The sequence below is a fragment of the Calypte anna genome, chromosome Z (assembly GCF_003957555.1).
Source record: "Calypte anna isolate BGI_N300 chromosome Z, bCalAnn1_v1.p, whole genome shotgun sequence".
Lineage (NCBI taxonomy): Eukaryota > Metazoa > Chordata > Aves > Apodiformes > Trochilidae > Calypte > Calypte anna.
In genome coordinates, this window is record NC_044274.1 from 43333024 (window position 1) to 43355623 (window position 22600).

Sequence of the window (22600 nt, forward strand, 5' to 3'; positions counted from 1 at the left end):
TTGATAAATATCAAATTAGAATTTGGCTGTCTGCAGTAACTTTATTTTCATTGATTTTTGGTATTTTAAACCAGAATAAATTGTCTGAGGAATCAAGTAGATTTTATAGTAAAATGCCTGTAGGGATTTACTGAAGACACTGCTTTTGCAACAAATGTGTTTAAGCTATGTGAGATTAATTTCTGTGTAAGATTTTTATTATGAATTATACTTTTAAATTATACTACAAAAGAATATTGCTTGTTCATTGTATCCTGTGTTTAACAGTCTGTTGAAGTGGAATATTCAAATGCTACAGCTGATCTCCCAGTATCTGACAAGAATCTGTTCAACATGGATCCAAGTCAGAGAGTGACAGAGCAGAAGTCCGTGGTGGGCAATAATTTGGAAACTGCAGCTGAAAAGGATAATCTGCCTCTGGATGTTTCAGATTTCAACCAAAATGAAAGTGAAAATGTAGCAACATGGACTGGATCTGAGACAACAGCAGAAATTGCACTAAATGAAACCACCATGCAGCTTGATCCCAATGGAAAAGTAAAGATTTTTTTTTTGTTTTCAAATAATAATTAAAAAATACTATGGAAAGGCCATACTAAACCATGGAATCTCCTACAGAAATTGACCCTGGCTAACATCCATGCATGTTTCTTTGTTTATAAATGTCCATCGTAAGTGATAGCTCATGTCAAAATGTAGATTTAGACCTATCTAAAGCAGGAGGTGAGTTACAGTGTCAGCATAGTCATCTCTTAGAGACCGGTGGTAGAGGGATTTATAGAAGTCTGCTCGTGACTCAGAGCAGCAGACACTGCTGGAGCACAACTGTACCTGTTGGGCAGTGAGGGGGACATTTCTTATCCCTGTTAACCTCTGCAGAGGCATGGATGCAAGGAGGAGTGGCACAGTAGGAAACAAGGTCTGGGAAGCCAAGGGAGAGTGGTGTGAAAGACTTGCATCCTGGTGCTCATGCAAGCCTGTGCACTCCAGCTCACAAACTGGGCTATGATGCCATAGTGTGCAAGCATAAAATCCCTTCATATGACAGTGAGTGCAACAGGTTTCTTTTTTCTTCCATTCAAAGATTTATTAAGTAGTTCTTAAACGAGCTGCAATTCCTTACAAAATTTGTTACTTCAGCACTGGCAGATTGTTATATGTCTGTGGTGAACTGGTCTGAGAGCCCTTGGATTCATCCCACTAGTTTTGAGAGCATAACTGATGTTCTGAAATTAAGTGTGTACGTTGTGGTAGATCTGCTACATTACCTGTTAAGACAGAAACTTCATGTAAATTGGTTTGATCTTCAATAGAATGACTTTCCCAATGTCTGTGGAAGAAGTCTGTATTAATTATGTGCCTGGCTTTGTATAAGGTATGATGCGTTAAGGTCAGTATGTCCAATCTTCTTTTTTATCTTAGTTTTCTGAATTGATGTTATTTTCCCTTCTGTTAGGATCAAGTGCTTTTAATGGAAAAGAGATGCCCGTTATCTTTGCAAGGAAATTCCACAACTCCAAATTCAGTCAAAAATATGTACGAGAAGACCATAACTATTGCAAAAGGAAACTCAAGTCTAGGTAAAGTAGCTAAGATTTTTTTGTAGCTTGCTCAGGAATGTGGTTTTCTGGTTTTCTCAAACATTTCTTACTTTCTCACTGAAGACTAACCACTTTTGATTTACTGGGGAAAGTGTAACAGGATATTAATTCCTTGCTGTTCTTGCCCTGTTTGGCTTTGATGGTAGTGGGTCCATATACTGTCACTATAAACGCATAACTATACAGTCTTACTGAGAACTTTTTTCCCTAAAGGAGTTCAGTCACTCATAAATGTTTAAATTAAATTTTACTATCATTTTTAGTGTCTATGTTTATATAGTATGGTCGAAGAAAAAGATCTGGCCAAGAAATGCTTTAGAAGAGCACTTTGGTCAAAGAACTTCAGACCAGTCTTTCTCACATATATAAGCACAAAATTATGTTGCATTCTGAGGGTGGTCAAAAAGATCTAAACAAGCTGTTTACTTCCTTGCTATGTATTTGTAATTGTATCTTAAGTGCCTCAGTTTTTTTAACAATCTGAAAATGTATTAAAATACACTTAATAGGTAGTGTTTTTAGCTCAATTGTTTTATAATTTTGTAGAGTATCTCAGACTTTTAAATATCTGTAATCTGCTGTTTCCTGAGAATACCGAATAGAGACACATTTCGGGGTAAACGGGCACAACAGGTGGAAACATATTTCTGTGTCCACTCCTGGGAGCAGCCAGTAGTGATGAAAAACAGTAGACAGTGTGATGAAAAACACAGGGGTAGTAATAGTCTTTTTCTAACAGCCTGTGTGTGCTCTGGCCTGGGAAGCTGCCTGGGCAGCGACCAATTCACTCACATGATTACACTGCTTTTAAATTTTATTTTTAGAAGAGGACCTAAATCAAGATCCGTGAATGTTGTTGAAAGCTGCAGCTGCATCTGTTATTTGCACTGAGAACTGGCACTTCTTTTTCCTTTTAAAGATGTCACCTATAGCTTGCAACAGGGTTTCAAATCCAGCCACAGCTGGAGCTCTAACTTCCTGATAGTGATTTTTAAAAGGGAAGAGGATAGAGCACCCTCACGCAAGAAGAGCTGCAAATGCCATTGTTCTGTGTGATTCAGTTGGCAACTCGACAGCGGCATTTGCATTTTTAACCTGAAACTGTAGCTGTCTAAATTTTGATGACAGCCTTGCAACTTGTTTTAATGAGAATGTCAGCACTGAAATGGAAGGTGATGATTTTGTGCAATTACACAAGCCTCACTGATACTGTTGTTTATTACTGGCTTAACCAAGCAGCAAAGTTTGTGTATAAAGTGATGTATAAAGGCAGTGAATCATCAAGAAGAGTGGTAAATTTGACTGCCTTTAAGCAATTTTATTATCTTTTTTGTTTCTGCTTCAATTTTCCACTGTCTTAGGTTTTTGGTTTTTTTTTTATATTGAGCCTAAATGATGCAAGGTAGAGATAGTTGTGCCCTACTGGAGAAAAGGAAGTGCAAGTGAGAATAAGACCAATGTTTATAGGCTTGCTGACACTGGCAGATGAGCTGGCTGGCTTTTACATTCCATGCCCCAGGTTACCTTTCTTCTTCTTGGCACTCAGAGATGGAGCTCGAAGAAATTATTAATTGTTTTGTTTTTCACTATAGGGATGACAGTAAGTTCCAATAAAGATGGCTCAGGAATGATAGTCCGCAGTGTCATCCACGGAGGCTCAATAAGTCGTGATGGACGAATCGGTGTGGGGGACTGCATCCTGTCCATTAATGAAGAGTCAACCACTAATTTAACCAATGCACAAGCCCGGGCTATGCTAAGAAGGCATTCACTCATAGGACCAGAGATAAAGTAAGTAAAGCAAGATGATTATTTCTATTATAATGAGGCTAATAATCAAAATCTTTTTACCTAGGTGTGCATTTAAAATGAAAAATCTGTTTGCTTATACAACATGAATTTAACTTTTAATTACAGATTCAGATAGATAATTCAACTTCTGATTACTGCTTCCTGGGTTTGAAAGATTCAGTTGTGTGGGAAGCTTTGCATATTCTTAGAAAAGTTATTCCTATTACTAGTAGCATCAGTGTTATTGCCTTTCCTGATTTTGTTGGAGGAATGGGATTAGTCAAGTGTTCTGCATTCCTAGTATGACTCTTCTAGAAGATATAAGGATTTCCTCAAGGTGTTTGTGCTTGTCCAGGGTGGACTGTACTGGCCACTGCACAAGTAATTTCATTTGATGGAGATCTTTGTTGTGGATTTTAGTTTTGTCTGCCAGAGAGAAAGTGTAACCCATGGTGTTAATGCAATAAACTAATACTTTAAAGATTTTTAGTACATCTGTGACAAACAGCAGAAATAGTTTGTTTCATGAAATCACTTCCAAGGTTTTATTAGCACATACAAAGGACCTGTTGCTATAGTACATGAGTATCTGGTCTTGGGAGAACTACTTGAAACTTTCAGTAATTAATAGGAGTATTGAAAAATCTGCTCTCGTGATGATAAAATTTTTTCTCAAATTCATCCAATTTACAGAATTTTAACTTACCTTAAAGTACAATTTCTTTCTGGCTCTTGTGTTTGCAGAATTGACTTTGTCCATGTGCACCAGCTAGAAATGTGGTGGTTCCTAAGCTAGCACACCCACTCTCTGTTAACAGCTTCAAAAAATCTAGTAGCTGTTTTTTCTTAAAGCCATGGTAATATGCACTGGGTCAGATCTTCAAATGAGATGAACTGAATTGTTGATTACAGAAGCCTCTTATTTGAGACAATGGCCTCGAAAAGGATCTGTTCAGTCCCAGCACAGATGCAGGTGGCTGTACGGTTTCTGTCCTTTCAAAATGGACTGCAGAGCATTTTGTTCTTCCCCAGAGGTATTCCAGCTTTTAAGAGATCTGGCATTTTGGGAACAAGGAGGCAAAGTATCTTCACTGTGGGATGGTTGGTTTAATTGGCTGCCCCATAACTGTCCCTGTTCAAGATTATGATTTAATGCAAGCTGGTTAAGGTAATGGGATATGCTCATATAGTGAATCACATTATTTTCAATGCTGTTACCAATATGGATGAGTTAGTGTTGACAAAATGTAACAGTGATTATCATTGTAGGTTTTCAAACTGTAATATAATCCCAACTGCCACTACTGAAATCAGTTGATATGTATGCATGCATGCTGTCTGTATGTCTGCTTAGATACGCAAATGCTACAGCACCAGTCTTCTGTGAGGAGTCGTTTATTAATGCTGTAGTTAAATGACCAAACACACATGTGTTCATTATTTGTGTTTATCCTTTTATAGCTCTGACTATATATTTTGTTTTGTAGTCTTAGTCTTTTGCAGATATGTCATAAATACCAAAATTTTGTCTTAGACTTGAATATTCAGATTTTCCAGAGAAAAGTGCATCCCCTTTCTGAAAGATCTCACAGAAAAGGGGCAGTTTATTTTTATATTCTTACTTAAGACTTTTGTCTTATATTTTATATTTTTGTTCTTCAATGCATTCATGTAACACGGTCCAAAGTGAGCCACCTTCTGCACTTCAAAGAACCTGAAGACCAAATTGTTTGGTAGCTTCTAAAGGACTCTTGTATGAATAAGGACAATATTTGGGAGCCCACATAGATTTGATAAAAACTAATCAACATAATTAAACTTTTCTGTAACTTGTACTTTCAGGAGCAATACAGCATTCCAGAAAAATACTATGATGCAGACCTTTGGGTAATATCCCAAGTCAGAAGCTTGGGCAATACAAAACATTATTTTACGTTAGGGATTCCTTTTTGCTGAGAGGAGTGCATAGCTATGTAGATGTCATTTCAGAGTCAATGTGGTGCACCACGAGATAGGACTTGAAATTTATGGGCCAACATTTCAAACAAGCAAGTTGAATCTGTTTCTTGTCTTCTTTGGGAAACAAGGGTGCACAAGCATATCATTCCTCTTTACTCATTCAGGAGTGCAAAATTGTCAGCTTTCAGACACAGCATTTTTTGGGTAGCAGGGTGCCCACAAAAGTAATTACTCAGAAGCGTTTTAATTTCAATTGTGAATTTTAGTGGCAAACTTTGTTTGTTGAGAAAACATAAAACTCTCTGTACTTTCACGTAAGAACTTTGTTTTATTTTATTAAAGGAAATCTAATTTTTAATTATTCAGGAAACAATACTCTCAGTTTCAGACTTAGGTATTTAGGTTTTTCCACTTTCTGTGTGGAAAATCAGATGTGTGGCTTTACCAGAGTGCATTCTTTTATTGCATCTTGCCAAGAGCTCTTATATTTCTGTAATAATAGCCAGGGGTTTGTGCCTAGCAGCAGCTGCTTGTAACATCTGTCAGGTAATTACAGAGATGAATCAGAATTCACCTGCCTAAAATGTGAGGATGAATTCCTAATCAAGAAATGCAAGATATATTGCAATTCCATTTCTCATGCTTGCTAATAATCACTACTATAAACAATAATAAAGAGCAGATGCATTCTGGGGGAGGTGTATATGAAGCAGAAGTGTAATGGGGAAAGAAAAAAGGAGAAAAAAGAAAAAAAAAAAAAAAAGACTTCTCACACTTTAACTACTTAAGTATGCCTCTCGCATTCAGCATGACACATTGACATTTGTTAACACCATTGTAAAAAGATGCTGCATCATATGCTTCACATTCTAGATCTTCTCCAGCACCTGCTGATGATCAGGCCCTCTGTTATGTGTGAGTATTGGAGATTCAGAAACTCATTATGGCTCTGTGTTGCAATTTGTCTGTACAATCATTCCATGCTTCTATGACATTTGTAGTAATTTCAGGGATATATCCAGATATAGGTACATATTATCTCTCTATGTGTGTTTGCATGCATATAGATACATAAATATATGACTATTTAAAAAGGTATGGGTGTGTGTATCTATGTGTATATATATGGCTTTACACTTGAAGATTGGAGCATACTTCCTAAGACTGAAATGAAAACACCCATTTTCTAAAAAATTATTGCTAATATTTTTAAATTTGTCTATGATAATCACCCTAGATGTTCCCAGAATGTGCACATGTGTGTGTATGTGTGTGTATGTGTGTGTATGTGTGTGTGTGTGTACAAAGTTCAATGATAGAATTGACATGAGTGAGATGTACTGATATCTGGATTAATCTCAGTATCCTATTTTCTGTGGCAATTACATTTTACTTCATGTATCAAAAGGTTTAAATTCTATCTTAAATGTTAATGACAATAATTTGTCTCGAACATTTTCTGTACTTTGTTATTTGGTTTGTTGATGTTTTAAGGTTTTGTGTGGCTGTTCAGTCAAGCATGTGATACATGTTCCTCCTTACTGCATGCCATGTTGTGTTCACAAGGTATTTTCATATGTACACTCTTTGGTGTTTTCATTGTCACTGCTTTCATTACTAGTGTGTTTCTGTGGGGGAAGGAAAGTGGTTGTAGCTCTCAAGAAAGAAAACCAGAGCACTTCCTCCTTAAAGTTTTACAGCTATCAAACACAGGAAATTATTAAACCCTGCTTATATTTTCCCTGAAATTGCTGAACTTTACTTTCTCTCACATATAAGAAATTCAACACAATACTGGAGCAGTCATTTACTTCTTTCCTGTTTTCTGTGTTTTCATCCCTATTTCTTGGTACTTGTTTCTCTTACTCTCTTAAGATTAATTAAGGCAATTAAAAGTACTCTTTGCAGATGAAGCAGTTAGGTACCTGAGTGGATTTTTATTTCCACTTTATAGTGTAGGGTCAACAGAGCTGTCCAGAGAAGCCCAACGCCTGTCTTGTTCTGAGCCCTTCATCACACTCTTGAGCTGTTCAGGGTGGTACAGGATGTCTTCAGACCTTACTGTAACTTCCAAGAAGGGAGGTATTAGTGATCCAGCAAGTGATGATGAATTTGGTAACTGTGGGATGTCTGTCCATGAAGCACTAAAAAAGGAAAAAAATTATTGGCACATAAAAATCCAAGGTCGTCAGTACAATATGCCTTTGTGATGTGTCACAGAAGGCAGGATAGAGAGCTACATAGCAAAAATTACTTACTGATATATATATTTTCTAAACCTAATTTTAGAAGAAATAGGTTTTTGCTCAACTTTGTTTTTCAGTAATAATGTGCAAAGGAGAGAGAGGAGGAGGAGATTCACATAAGTAATACAGCTTAGCTAATGTGAGCACCAATGGGAAGCGTTTGCAGTTAACTGAACTTTGGAAATCATGAGCAAGATGCAAAGGTGAACTCTTAAACAGAATATACCTTTTCATGCATCTGATTAATGTATTTTAGTTTTCTTTTCTATGCTATTTTTTCCAAAATGCAACTGAGTGTTCTTATTTATATTTATGAAGGAGCTGAAGCATTGTTAAGGTTTAGCTGCAGATAAGAATGAACAATTAAAAACACCTTGAATGTTCTATGACTGCAATTAGGCAATTAGAACTGTAATTAAGCACTATAATAGAAATAATACGATTTTTCCCAAGAGCTGAAATGTAACAGCTCCCATTGATATAATCTAAATTTTACTACATCTGTGGAAAGCAATTAGGTAATTAACTTGCTCAGTTTTAGATACATGTTAAAAAATAGTGTAGTGAACCTCTTTTCTTCTCAGTTTCTGAGCTGTACACAGAAAAGGAAGCTTACCTACCTAAGAGACCTATTGGGAGATGTTTGTAAGTAGCATAAAAGACTTCTTGAGAGCATCCTTTGAGCTATACCTCTTGAATGCCCCAGCACAGTGTCAATTATTCATTCATATAATGAAAAAGGACAGGGTATCCCAGAAACTGGACTGAATATGGTTTACCTCCTCCTTATCAGATCTCTTAACACTGATGTTGCCCAGAAATATGAGGTAAGGACTACTACAACCTTTAGGCCTTTGGACCCTGTCTGACATGTGCTCCTTGCACAAAAGGACTGGACAAAAGTTGTAAGTTGTTGAACACTCTGCTGTCAGTGATCACACTCTACTGTCTACATCCAAGCCGAATCTAGGCATAGCTGTTTCCTTTTTAGAAGCCTGCCATTCTCCTTTCAGTACTTTGAACACTAACTTTTGGCTGCAGTTTAGCATAAAGCCCAAGCCTTATATTCAGCAGAGTTGCTTGCAGTTTTGGGATCTTTACTCCATGTGTCTTTGAGAGAAAAGTACATTATTTCCTCCTTATTTTTATAGGTTGAAAATTAATTAATTTGATTGGGATGAAACTATTTAATATAATTGGATGATTGGTATATTTCCTTTAATTGAAATGCATCTTGTAGCTTTTGTAGAGGTTGTGATACTGCAGCAGTATTTGCCCCATGAGAGTTTTGTGATATGATACTAGCACTTCTCTATAGTTTGATGCATTTGGAGTTATATATACATACTGAGAAGAAGTAGTGGTTATTTTTTAAAGCTCTTTCTACTCTTGCCTTTCTCTGTTTCACCGCTAGGCCTTTGCAGAATGGCTGCTTTGTCTTGCGTGTTTCCCATTGCTGAAATGCTTCCAAGACAGATAAGAGTCAGTGACCTTCTGCTGTTCCCTAGTGTAGTTAACTCCCCAGTACTTCAAAATTGAAACACTTTGTTAAGCACATAACACTTACGTGTTTGATAAGAGGCCAAAGCAGAAGAGAGAAGAGATGTAAGGAAGACAAGAAGCTGGTGATAATATGGATGATTTAGGAATTTTCCTTAAAAGAACTGGAGAGTTCTTCCTGTTCAGCACCCTAGACACCTCCTTAATGACCATTTTTGTGTTTTTCTGAATAGGGTAGATGTGACAGAAAGTAGGGAACATTGTTTAGGACAGATGAAGACAACAAATATAGTCCTTATGAAAATTTTGGTAGAATGGTTTAGACAGACAGGGTAGTCATACAAAAGTTTATTTGCTCTTCATTCTGCTGCTTTCTGTACTCAGTAGAGAACCAATGAAAGGGAGAATTAGTGGCAGTCAGGTAATGACAGACAAGAAGACTGACAGACAGGAGATGACTCCAAATAAATGAGAGACTCGAGATAAAGGAGTCTGTGCTCAACAGCTTGTATGTCCCTGTGAAGTGGCCAAGATCATAGAATCATAGAATCATAGAATTGGCTGGGTTGGAAGGGACCTCAGAGATCATCGAGTCCAACCCTTGAACCACCGCTGCGGTTGCTAGACCATGGCACTGAGTGCCACATCCAGTCTTTTTTTAAATATCTCCATCCAGTCTTTTTTTAAATATCTCCAGGGACGGAGAATCCACCACTTCAGTGGGCAGCCCATTCCAATGACGGATCACTCTTTCCGTAAAGAAATTCTTTCTAATATCTAACCTAAACTTCCCCTGGCACAACTTAAGTCCATGCCCTCTTGTCTTGTTGAAAGTCGTTTGGTAAAAGAGACCAACCCCCACCTGGCTACTCCCTCCTTTCAGGTAGTTGTAGAGAGCGATGAGGTCTCCCCTGAGCCGCCTCTTCTTTAGGCTGAACAACCCCAGTTCTCTCAGCCTCTCCTTGTAGGGTCTATGCTCGAGTCCCTTCACCAGCCTGGTTGCCCTCCTTTGGACCTGCTCCAGGACCTCGATATCCTTCCTGAACTGGGGGGCCCAGAACTGGACACAGTACTCAAGGTGTGGCCTCACGAGGGCTGAGTACAGGGGCAGAATCACTTCCTTGGACCTGCTGGCAATGCTGTTCCGGATACAGGCCAGGATGCCATTGGCTTTCTTGGCCACCTGGGCACACTGCTGGCTCATGTTCAGTTTCTTGTCAATCCAGACTCCCAGGTCCCTTTCTGCCTGGCTGCTCTCCAGCCACTCTGTCCCCAGCCTGTAGCGCTGCATGGGGTTGTTGTGGCCAAAGTGCAGGACCCGGCACTTGGCCGTGTTAAACCTCATCCCGTTGGAATCAGCCCAACTCTCCAGTCTGTCCAGGTCCCTCTGCAGAGCCCTCCTGCCTTCTAGTTGATCAACACTCCCCCCCAGCTTAGTGTCGTCTGCGAATTTGCTGATGATGGACTCAATCCCCTCATCTAAATCATCAATGAAGATGTTGAACAGAACTGGGCCCAACACTGATCCCTGGGGGACACCACTAGTGACCGGCCGCCAACTGGATGCAGCCCCGTTCAGCACCACTCTCTGGGCCCGGCCCTCCAGCCAGTTCCTAACCCAGCACAGGGTGCTCCTGTCCAAGCTGCGGGCTGACAGCTTTTTCAGGAGGATGCTGTGGGATCTGCTCTGTTCTGCTCTGTGGAGCAGTATGTTCATATTTCTTTTAATCATGTGGTGGGTGGGAGGCCAACCATTTTATGTTATTTTTTTGTCAGCCTTGCTTCTTGGCAGACTTGGATCCAATAGCTGAGCTGCTTATCAAACAACTGAAGGCTTTTAAGAAGACAAAACATTGTTAAAGGAGAGCCATCTGAGTAGCACTGTTTAGATCTTGGTGTCCTTTTGCTGCAGAGAGAATTTTTTTAAGAAATATTATTCATTCCTTAATTTTTTTTTCCTCTTATTTTTGCTTCTTCCTGTGCAGTCTGTTGGGCTCTTTCTGTCATTCAGACATGATCAGGTTACAGCAAGTGTTCAGGCGTCTGCATGTCATTTGGCTGATAATAAATGACACTGACTGTCTCAAGCTGTCCGGAAGTGCATGAAGGGGTGGAGGGAGGTGCTGAGCAGGGGATTGGTCCCTGTTGCAGAGCTGGTATGCTGTAACACAGCATGTTTATGTCCAAACCTATGCAGTATATTTCACCAAAATCAGAGAAAGCTAAACTAGACTCAGAACACCTCAGGGAAGCACAAAATATTTTTCAAGCCAACTTCCAGGAGAATTTTCAGAGGCATTTAGGATTCTAATTGTACTTCACACCTCACCTTTGGTCTTTGTCTTTGCACAAGGCATCTTCTTTTTGACTGAAGATGGATTTTCACTATTGAACTCCTGTTGCTGTTCAAGCACCATTTGCTTAAAATGGAGTTTCTAGCCTGTAGAAAACTGTGCTGTACAGCTATCTAATTTGACCATGACTGCATATTGTTTGCAGAATCAGAAAGGATTCATGTAACTGCCATTGTACCAGCATTGTGGCTCTGAAATCAATAACTGTATGAGGTAGTCTTTAACTGTATGAGGTAGTCTTGAGTGGCTTCGTCATATCCCTTCCTCTCACCCACCAAAGGTAGGACCAGCAGGCCTCAGGCTACTTTAATCATGTCCCATTTTATTGCAGTATTACCTATGTGCCAGCAGAAAATTTAGACGAATACAGGGCCTGTTTGGGACAACAGATGGAGGGATCTGTGCCACTTGAACTTTTTCCTTCACACACTGTCAGGTGAGTCAAATGACTTAATATCTTCTCCTGTAGAGCTCTCAGATATAACTCTTTCCATACACTTTGCATGGTTCAGGAAGGTAAGTTTTCTTTTAGAAGATCTGAAAGGTGGATGATTTTCTTCAGACCAGCAGCTATTACAATAAAAAGCTGTTCAGAATACAATTTTTGCTTTGGCTAACATTTTTTCCTGGCATTTTGTAAAGCTGCTTTATATGTCTACCCAAAAAGAGACTGAATACTGTCTTGTCCTAAACTTCTCTTAAAAACCAGGGAAATTGATTTATTCATCTCCACAAATACTCAGTACATCCAACATGAGATTTTGGGATTGATGGTCTTGCCAGAACGTATACTGGAAATAATTAATGATGCTTTTCTTTTCCTTGCATCTCAAACTTCATCACTGTTATATTATGTTTTCTTGAAATTGATCTCCAAAAGCAGTAACTGTTTTTTAATGCAATTTATTTCGTTTTGGAAATAATAAATAATTACCATCAGCTTTGATTAGGTTCTGGTTCCAAAATGCAGAGGCTTTTACTCTGGTTGTCAGTTGATAACAACTTACTTTAGAGGCAAGTTGACAGGGAATCGCCAAACACAATATGTATTCTAACAGATGTCTAAGAAAATAAAGTCCTCACATGAATCCTGTGTGCAAATTCTAATGCTTACAGGGTGATCCAGTACTTGAAATTTTCTAGTGAAATCTAGCTATGGTATAGGTTCTATAAAAACTGCTTGCGTATTCCTGTTCATCAGCAGGGAGCTTCCAGAGCTTCCAGAACGTGAAGAGGGTGAGGGAGAAGAAAGTGAACTTCAAAATGCAGCTTTCAGTAACTGGAACCAGCCAAGAAAGTAAGTGCAAATCCAGTTGCTTAGTATAAAATCTCATCTGAAATTCAACTATTTTGAAAGCTGTAATGTATTTTAAGGGCAAGAAGAAAATAATAGAATTGCTGCATGTATATATGTTGTGCATTGCAGCAATGTTTCACTGTTTTGTTTTTTTACTGCCACTGGGATAGATCTCTGCAATTTAATAGTTTCTTGAATTTTTAGTAATTTATCTACAGGCTGACTCTCTGGGACCTAGTAAGAGGAGATGAAGAGAAAGATTCCAAGTTTTGATTAGAATTCAAAATAAAGTAATCAGTAGACACAATTACGTACTATCTGAGCAATTCTGTAGATAACTTCCACTTAAAAAACCAAAGAACTTTGTAAGGAGGGGTTATTTCTGAATGTTTTTAAGCCATTGGTCAGATTCAGATGTCTTCAGTGTTTAGGTTTTACATAATCACAACAGATTTTCATTTGTTCTGGCCCCAACAGGGTTGAACTCTGGAGAGAGCCTAGCAAGTCACTGGGGATCAGCATTGTTGGAGGACGAGGGATGGGGAGCCGCCTGAGTAACGGAGAAGTGATGAGAGGTATCTTTATCAAGCACATCCTGGAAGATAGCCCAGCTGGAAAAAATGGAACATTGAAAACTGGAGATCGGATTGTAGAGGTACCAGCCAAGTGCCTTTTGCTTGCAATACTCCCAGCATCTCAGGAGCTGATGAGGTGGTTGTGTGGTCCTGGGCTGACAGCTGTGTAATTGCTCCAGCTGGGTCCACTTGATCTGTACAGAGTGTAGTACCATCTGATGATGTTTTAGTGGCAGACAGCTATAAGCTGAATATGCAACATAAAGCACAGATGTCTGACTGTGTGAGTCTGCAAAGCCAGCAATCCTACCTGCCTGTTTCAAAGTCAGTATGTTTAGGAAAAAACTAATGTTTGGTGCAGATGAAAGGTTTTACTTTTACATATTGTATAAAACCAGAAGTGACCGGTAAATAGCAAATCCTGCAAATAAATGCCTAGCTTGTTTCCCACTTAAATTTGGACCAGATCACGTTACTCATGTGCATTTTGTGCAGGAATTAAGGGAGACGATTTTTTTTTTCTGCTGACATGAAGAAACCTGGATTTGAGGGGAAGTTAAGAGCATTTCCTGGGAATAGGGTAGCCAGTGCGGTTGCAGGGGGGGAAATGTCTAGATTTCTTCTTAGACAATCCTTTGTTCATGCAGCCACTCTGGCATTCGTACATAAAGATTTTGAAGAATAACATACTGAAAGGAATGTGTCTTTCTTGTGATAATTATCAATGAGTCAGACATTGCCCAGTCTTCAGTGTCAGGGTATTGCAAACTGCACTTATCTTCACCCTGCTGGATATCCTTAACTGATTGTGTATCAGTAAGGATGTAACAAGCTGGGTGAAATAGAATAGTGATTCTTTCCCTGGATCAGACTGGGCTTGCTCAATGTGGCAAATGTAAAACATTCAAGATATAAGATCTGTAGAAAGGATTTTGAAATAATACCTTCAGTATAGGTAGCACATAACAGCATGGAGGAATTTTCAGTATACAGCAAGTTGGGAGGCAGAGTTTGCTTGATGGCCATAAAGTTAAAAAACATTAATTGTATCTCATTACCTGGATTTCTATGAACAGAATGGCTGTCTCTGACAATGACACTTGCAGAAATTGGAGTGAGTGAGTGAAATTAAGTAACAAAATGTTGTGTTCATGTGGCTGTTTCTCAAGAGATCACTTTCTCACGTTGTGTGTCTAGGCTTTTCTGGCTACTAGTGCATATGTTATTTCAGACATGGGTCTGAGAGTCTTAGTGTTGCTATTAAGTTCCTCAGATTTAGAGATTTCTCAGATTGTTTTTTTCTCTTTTTATTTACATTGGATCATTAAGTTTAAGGTAGAGTTCGACAATTAAAAAGGTAGGGGTAATCTCATTATATAACTGTGTGCAAGAATTGCCACTAACAAATAACCTTTGTGTGTTAGCTTCTAGCTTTTACTGTGTTCATTGTGAGAATGCTTCACTGATGCTAACCTCACCATAACATGGTTCCTACTTGGATCACAAGACAAACTGTTTTACCTACCAATAAATACAAAGGCATGAAGAAAAGCAGCCAGAACTACAATCCATCCATTGTAAATGCTTTCTTCTAGAAAAGGGAAAGTTTTCAGCCCTTACCTAAAAATATAAGTTCTGGATTAAGTGTCTTGAAGCTAGAATTTGTCTTAACTTGCTTCATAAAAATCAAACGTTAGAAAACTAGTACACAGAACTGACATAATACTCCATAATGAAAAACCCTGCAGCACCTAACAAGTTTCAATTTGTATATCTCATGAAATCTTGGGAGGTAGGTTATTCTGAGATAGGCTTTACAGGAAGCAGTATTTGGCTCTGTTCAGGCTACCTTACCTCTTCTTATTGTTGTATCTCTTCTATTACATTGCCTGGAGGAAAACATATATAGAATCTTAATCAAGAATGTCGAAAAACTTGTTTTAAAAACAATAGAGAGTATTTATTGCTGTCCTTTCAGTGCTCTTGGAAATCTCAAATCTATATTTGAGGAGACCAAGTCTATAGAAACCTTTCCACCAGTAGTGGAGGCTTGGACTTAGCTGTTAGTCAAGGTTCCCTTAACCAAAACCCAGAGCTGACTCATGGTAGCTTTTTGCAATGTTAAGATGAGGCCTTCCAATTACAGGTGGATGGAATTGACCTCAGAGATGCCAGCCACGAACAAGCTGTGGAAGCCATACGGAAGGCAGGCAATCCTGTAGTCTTTATGGTACAGAGCATTATAAACAAACCAAGGGTAAGCATAAAGAGTAAGAAAAGAGTTGTAATACATAGTAATAGATGAAACAAATGTTCTAGGTGATGGTGTTTGGGAATGGGATGTTTAATCCTGAAAGTTCCATCTTGGCCATTTTAGGAACAAAGATGTGATTTAAGTATTATTTCCATTTAGAATGAAAGCGATTTGGATTTGGAATTACGCTCCAGCACGCCGTCCTCAAACTATTTTGAAAAGACTCAAGAAAGATAATTTTTTGGGGGGGCAGAGTAGGAATCTTAACTAAAACCAGCTCTTAGAGATTGACAGCATGTCTGAGGAGCGCATGCAGAAATACAGGACCTGTTAAAAAAATTCATTGGACATTAATGAAAGGACTTAGAACTGTGCGAAAGTTTTCTGTCTCTAATGTGCATGGACATTGCAGACAAAAGTTACTGACCTTTAGTATCAGTTGCTTGCATCACTAGAAACTAAACTTCCTCATTTCAGTCTGTGTAAGCTGCATGTTTATTTACGAGTTGTCTTATAACTCTTGTTCCCCAGCCAGAGTCTGTTTATAGCCCTTCTTCAGCTTCTGCTCCCTGTGGGCAGAAGACTACTAACCCATTTTATCATCAGTCATCTAAGGTAAAGTTGCATGAAAAAGCTCTGTTGAGTGTTGGTTATTGATACTAAAGCTACCAAAGTAAGGCTTTTGCGTTTGCTGTGATGTGAACAAAAGAGCCACTGCTGAATGTTTGGGATGGGGATGATACCATTACTTTATCACAACTTACTTTTATTTTAAGAATGTTCCTGTGTTATTTTTAACTGTAGTTCTTGGTTCTCTTTATTTTCCAGCTATTAAGCTTGTTGGGTATTCCTTGACTGTTTTATTAACAAGCCCTTGTTTCTCTGTAAGCAGAAACATTGCAAATTCTCTTACTGTACACATGCATTGTGTTGTGGTCTTTGGAAATGGCATTATGTTTATTGTCTTCGTCTTTTGAAACTTGCATCTGTACTTTACAATAAGATCTTATAAGGCAATTTCCTGCTGTCATTCATGTGCAGTCACCCAGGTAACTAACTGCCTGCACATAGTAGCTATACTTACAACATGGTACTGCCATGTATGTCTGCAAGTTTCAAGTGACCTATTGCTAACAAGTCAGTTTCTTCCTATTTGTTTTTCGTTCAGACTGCTGTAGTAGTTAAATCCTACTCCAGAGTAGCCCGAATCATGCAGATGGGCTCTGAAAAGCTGGTTGTTAGTTTTGATAGGAAGCAGGTATCCATCAGATCTATTTCGTACAGATGCTGCTTGGGGTATTTCTAAGTAAGGATTAATATGTAACCATGGTTAGGGTTCCAAATAATTTGTAGGATTACAGCATTGTACTATATGTAATGCTAGCTAGTTTCTGATAGCTTAGAATCCTTAATATTTCTAAAGTGATAAACAAAAGTTACTTGCAAAAAAAAATTAAAAAACACTAAAATAAATAAATAAAATTTAGTTTTGAAAATAAACAACAAAAGGAAAAATACCCTTTATTTTAGTGTTTGTTTTTCTTCTTCTAGACTGTGCAGGAAATCATGCTAAGCCTAAATGTTTAGTCAGAATTCCAGTGCTCCATATTTTGATGATGGTAGTTTGCCCATATTTATACAATGCTGTTTCATGGATAAGAATTTGAACTACCAGTATTATTTTATGTGCTTTAGCATCATGATTAAAAACAACATTTTGAATTAGTATGGCCAATCTTTTGTTTTCTCTTTTACTAGGATTTCACTTTTTATTTACAAAATGTTTGTGATTCTTATCTAATTGCTTAAAAATTTATCAATAATCAATTTAAAATATTATGCAGGTAATTTAATGGTTAAAGTGTGATAGGATCACTACACTGGCACATTATTTTCCCAAAATTCTCTTTATAAAAGAAAAAATCAAATGTGAATCATATGTGTAAACAACAAACCTTATTCTGTAGGGAAACTTAACTTCAAGTGGCTTGCCAGTGAAGAAACTTTGTTTATACACAGCGCTTCTCATTGCTGAAGATACTGTAGAACCAAGACATACATTGTCTTACCAAATTACACTACTTTTTGTTTCACAAAATGTTTAGGCATGCCTTTTCTCTTTTCAGGAACATTAAAAAAAAACAAAATGCTTTAGGAATTTTTTTTAACCAGCAACATGGATCTGCATTGAGTTACCATAATATAAATGTTGGTCCTGTGCAAAAGTCTTTCACATTCCTTTCCAGTTACTCTGCTTCTCATTTTCCAGCAATGTTAAGCTTAAAGCCCTCAGACATTTAAGTAATTGTGAGATGGATACACCTAGTGTAGAAATTGCTCCTAAGTACATGCTGAACAGTGCTTTCAACATATTATGCAAAATCAGAGCTATACCCTCTTTATTAAATAGGTTCTAATCTCAAAATAGAACCCAGTGTAAAAACTGTGTTAGGAATATAACTGCCCCAATTACATCCTTCAGTTTCGTCTAAATATACAAACTCTTTTTGTGTTAAATAAGGAAGTACCTTGTATTGTTTAAGAAGAAGACCAGATAATTTAGTTTCAGTAAACTATAAATTCAGAAAATTACAGATGCACACACATACACAAAGTGATCTGTAAAAGTTTTTCACGATAAGAAGTCTGTTTGGGTGCCTGATATTGCTAAATACACAGTGAGTATGTTACCACAAGAGGCTGAATACAATTATAAGAATTAGTCTCTGGTTTTCAAAATAAAACTAAACGTGACTGCATTGTTACAAATAACATGCTTATTCCAATGCAGAAATCCACTATTTTATAGTTAACTAATGTGTAACATTACCCCATATTCTGAGATCATCGAACAAAATGGTACAAATGTCATGGCAGGTAAATTTTCTGCTCTTCATTCTCATGAATTCTGCACTTAAAACACTTTGAAGTCTAGAACACCCATAAGAATGCATTCTTTTCCTCTGCACACTCCTGAATGTAGCTGATATGAACACAGGGCAAATACAGTTTAGCTTACCTTCACATATCTATAGCAAAGTGCAGGAAGTGGACCTTTTTTGATTAGTAAAAACTGCTAAATAAATATATTTTGTTTCATGACATAAAAAAGGTTAATTTTAAATTATTTTTGCTTAGTTTCTATTATGTTTTCCTTTTAGAACCCTTCCTTGCCTTTCCTGCAGAACAATCTTTTACAATCTTGTAGGCCAGCTGTCTTCAGTAGCACTAACCCGTTTGCTGATTCTTCTCAGTTCAACACTAACAAGGTTGGGTGGTGACACACTGCCTGCTTTTGACTCACCAAACGCGTGTGCTTCTTTTTATTAGTGTCTCTCTGCTCTTAAATTCTTTTATACCTATTTGGGTAAAATATTTTGCTGATGAGAGTGGAAATCCTGTGTTATTAATTAAAAGGACACAGACATAGTCGCATATACAAAAGATTGAAAGAAGTTAAAAAAAATACCAGCTCCGTTATTTCTAACTGCTAAATCTGGTCCACAGATAGTTCTGAATTACAAAATTGGCCCATTGGTATATGTTGATATTTCCACCTAACTGGAACTCTCTCATCAGCATCAGGTGTTTTGCTGCTATGTACTTCATTTTCTTTTTATGTGCATAGGACTTTTCAGCTTTGAATTCTCATTTTTTCTCCTGCATGAAAAAAATATATTTGCAGCTTTTGGTTTATGATGATGAAAATATTTTCCCACTTCTTCTTGAAATTTCTTCCAATGCACCATGAACAGAATGCTGACATCTTTGGGGGAAAAAAAAAAAGTAGATCTGCTTAGTGCTTACTGCATGTTATTCATACTGGGAACAGAGGAAACCTCCAGCACAATAATAAATAAAGATTTAAAACTTATGTGCATGCTTTTCTGATTTAATATATTATTTCTAGCTGGTTATACATCCTGGAAGTGATTGTTGCTCTTTTTCTGTTTTGCTGTGTTGTCAAACATATTGAATGTACAACAAGCATTTGTGATATGATATGTAATCTATAATTGCATGTGTTTTTGAAATCTATCTTTGTGTTTGTTACAGTTCTGAGGAAGTGGAGTAGAAGTGTAACATAAATTATGGCTTGCATGTTTTTATTTTCTAAAAGTGTTTCTGAAAAAAATTGCACTTATTTTTAGGGAAAACCTAATGTTTTTGCATTTGCTTCATAATGCCTGTTTTAATAGTGAGATAAGAATAGCCTTGTGTCATCTCTCTCTGCTTCTGCTGACCTAGCATTCACTTGCAGTTAAGAAACTTTACTTAGTGAGGGTCTGTAATAACCCATTAAATATTTCTTCCTGTTTATAAATTGAGTGAAAGAAGCTGCTTCAGTTAGTAAAATGGATCCATAATTGAAGACTAATTGTTCATTAATAATGCTGTGTATTGCCAAAGGTGCTGTAACGTGGATTGCTGTTTTCTGTTACTGTAGGAGGTATCGAATCCAGTTAGGGTTACCTTCCGTTGTTCCCCAACTAACCCTTTTGCTCCCACACCATTCAAGGTTTGTCTTGATTCCAGTGAGTGGGTCCTACTCTATGTGTGTTGTACATGGCCTGTGATGCCTTCCAGAGTACTGCTTCCTCCTCTGTGTGTGTGCCTCCTTTGTGGAAAGTGATTCTGCTCCCTACTTGCTGCTGTTTTTGATATTTGCTTGCCTGTGGTTGGGGTGACCCTGGTAGCCAGATGGGCTCATGCACTGTCTGATGCTTTGCATTTTAAATGAAATACTGTGCCATGGCACACTGAAAGTATTTCATGAATTAAAGCATTTTAGGGTTTTTTGTGTGTGTGGCCCGATTCAGGGAGCAAAAGTCTTATGTGTGTGAAAACTCTGATGCTGGCACTGTATCTATGACATTCTGAGTTCTGGAAGATGGGGGTGGCCCCGTCTCTCAAATGCCATTGTAACACCTTTTTTATTCTTCTCACAAAGGATCTTTGCTTTTATTTTCAATTCAGCATTTTCTTAAGCATCAGACATGTTCAGATTTATGTGCATATGCACAGAGGTAAAGAAACAAGCATTTTTTTGTGAGTCAGTTTATGGTGCCTGCAGTTTGTAAGTGCAGATCTGTCTGGATGCAGCGATACATCTGCATAGATCTTCCAGAGGACTTGACAGCAATTTTTAGTTCCTTTTTTTGGGTCATGTTTCCTTAAATTTTGCAAATGTCTGTCATTTAGCAAGAGTGCCACTAATATGTGATGCAAATTTGGACTTTAAAACACAGAGACTGCTGTAAGGTATGCTGATCTGGTCCGCTTTCATGCTCTATTTTCTAATTTTTTTCAGTATGCTATTTAGCTTTCAAGGTGGAACTCTAGGAAGCACTCTGAAAAATTAGTGTTTCTAAAACTACTCTCCCCTTGCTTTGACACCAACTTTTCTCCATGGTGGATACATTTTGGAATTTTTGATTATGAAAAGTTGCTGTGAATGTTATTAAGTCATGTTTCCACCCTACTGTGATTCTGATGGATAACAATGTCTTTGCTAGAATTTTGCTGCTTTGGTTGAGGCTTATGTCTGCCCTGTAACTGTTAGCCTGTTCTATAGCATGTTTAATCTGCATAAACTGTAAATAATTTGTACATTAACTTCAGTGATAGAAGATATAATCTTGGCAGAATAACATTATCTTATATTTGAAGCGCAGATAAATGTACTAATAAGTTATGAAAAATAATATGCTGTTTATGTGAATTTTTCCTAAAAATCATTGGCTTGTGTGCCATATTAAAACTTTACAAAGTTTAGACTTGTAATGACTTCGTAGTTCAACTCCTAGAACAAGTTCCTGAATGAGAGGAGAATCTTTTTCAAGCAGAAGGTGGACAAGGGAACTGAAATAGGGCATTTTCATTTTCTTTAAATATTTGAAGTCTACAGAGAATGCAAGTAACTGATTTTTCCCTGAGAGATGGGACCTTCATGAAATTTCAGTATCACTAAATTGGTAACATTCTGTATTTTTCAATACTTTCAATTTAAAGTAGACTGAATTCTCCTAAGGTATATGATGCTACCTGTTTCACTGTTGCCTCATGAAAAAAACGTCTCAGTGGTTTTGACTGCCAGTGAGGTAGCATCCGAGATAACTGGTCAGAGTTTTCTTAATGGAGATTATGAAAGCTGAAATGATGTGAGCAGGGCTATGGACATAGGGCAACACCTGAAAATCCTAGTGTTGGAAAAATACTGGAGTTTTATGTGGGATTTTTGTTGTTTACATCAGCAGCTATCTGCCAAGTATCAGAGTCTCTTGAGTTACAGAATTATGATATTCAGACACAAGTTTGTTGCCTACATGTTTAGTTAGCAAGCCAAAATTATGTAAATTATAAACACTTAGCCAAATCCTTGATCAGAGTCCATATTCCTCTGGGAAACAGACTTGAATAGAGGCTTGCCAGATTTCGGATTTAGATATTTAATCATTATACTGCAGTAGTCGTGTGTTTGTACTTTTTAGCTTTTTGTGAATACAAATAGGCCACATACATAAAAAACAAAATTATTTTTCTCCTTTGTGTTTTAATTTGCATCCTCCCTTATTTGATCTCCTCTTTGCAGCTTATAGGAAATCAGAACATAAGACTGAAAAAGTCCAGTTATTGTGGATTTCTTCAGTTTCTCTATTTAATTTTGTTTTTAAATTGTCCTTTCATCTAATAGGCAAGGTTTTTGGTTGTTTTGCTTTTTGTTTTCTTCTGAATGTATTTTTGAAAGCATGAATTTCTTTATTTCCTTTCCCTTTCCTCATATTTGGCTTCCAAAACATATGATAGGAAGAAACTATATGTGGTGGCTTTTAAAAATAAAATTGAATAGAAGTCTTCAACAGATACAACTTTAAAAAAAAATTAATCAGTCTTCATAAAAGACTTCTAAAATGTAAAGTGGCACATAAAACTTTACTGAATTGGGTTTCTTTTGTGAGTTCTGTTTGCTTTTGAATGCATAATTTTCCTGGTGTTTGTTTCTATCTTTGATCTCTTGTAGCC

At 37.5% G+C, this 22600-nt stretch overlaps 1 protein-coding gene across 1 annotated transcript in view; it reads left to right on the forward strand.

The window, feature by feature from the left end:
- MPDZ (multiple PDZ domain crumbs cell polarity complex component) overlaps window positions 1-22600 on the forward strand; it is an 87737-nt gene that overhangs the window by 46117 nt on the left and 19020 nt on the right. The window contains exons 20-26 of the mRNA XM_030466746.1: window positions 268-537; window positions 1457-1580; window positions 3194-3392; window positions 11783-11887; window positions 12656-12748; window positions 13226-13403; window positions 15470-15580. Of these exons, the coding sequence (XP_030322606.1) occupies window positions 268-537; window positions 1457-1580; window positions 3194-3392; window positions 11783-11887; window positions 12656-12748; window positions 13226-13403; window positions 15470-15580 (1080 nt within the window). The remainder of the gene's footprint in view (window positions 1-267; window positions 538-1456; window positions 1581-3193; window positions 3393-11782; window positions 11888-12655; window positions 12749-13225; window positions 13404-15469; window positions 15581-22600) is intronic.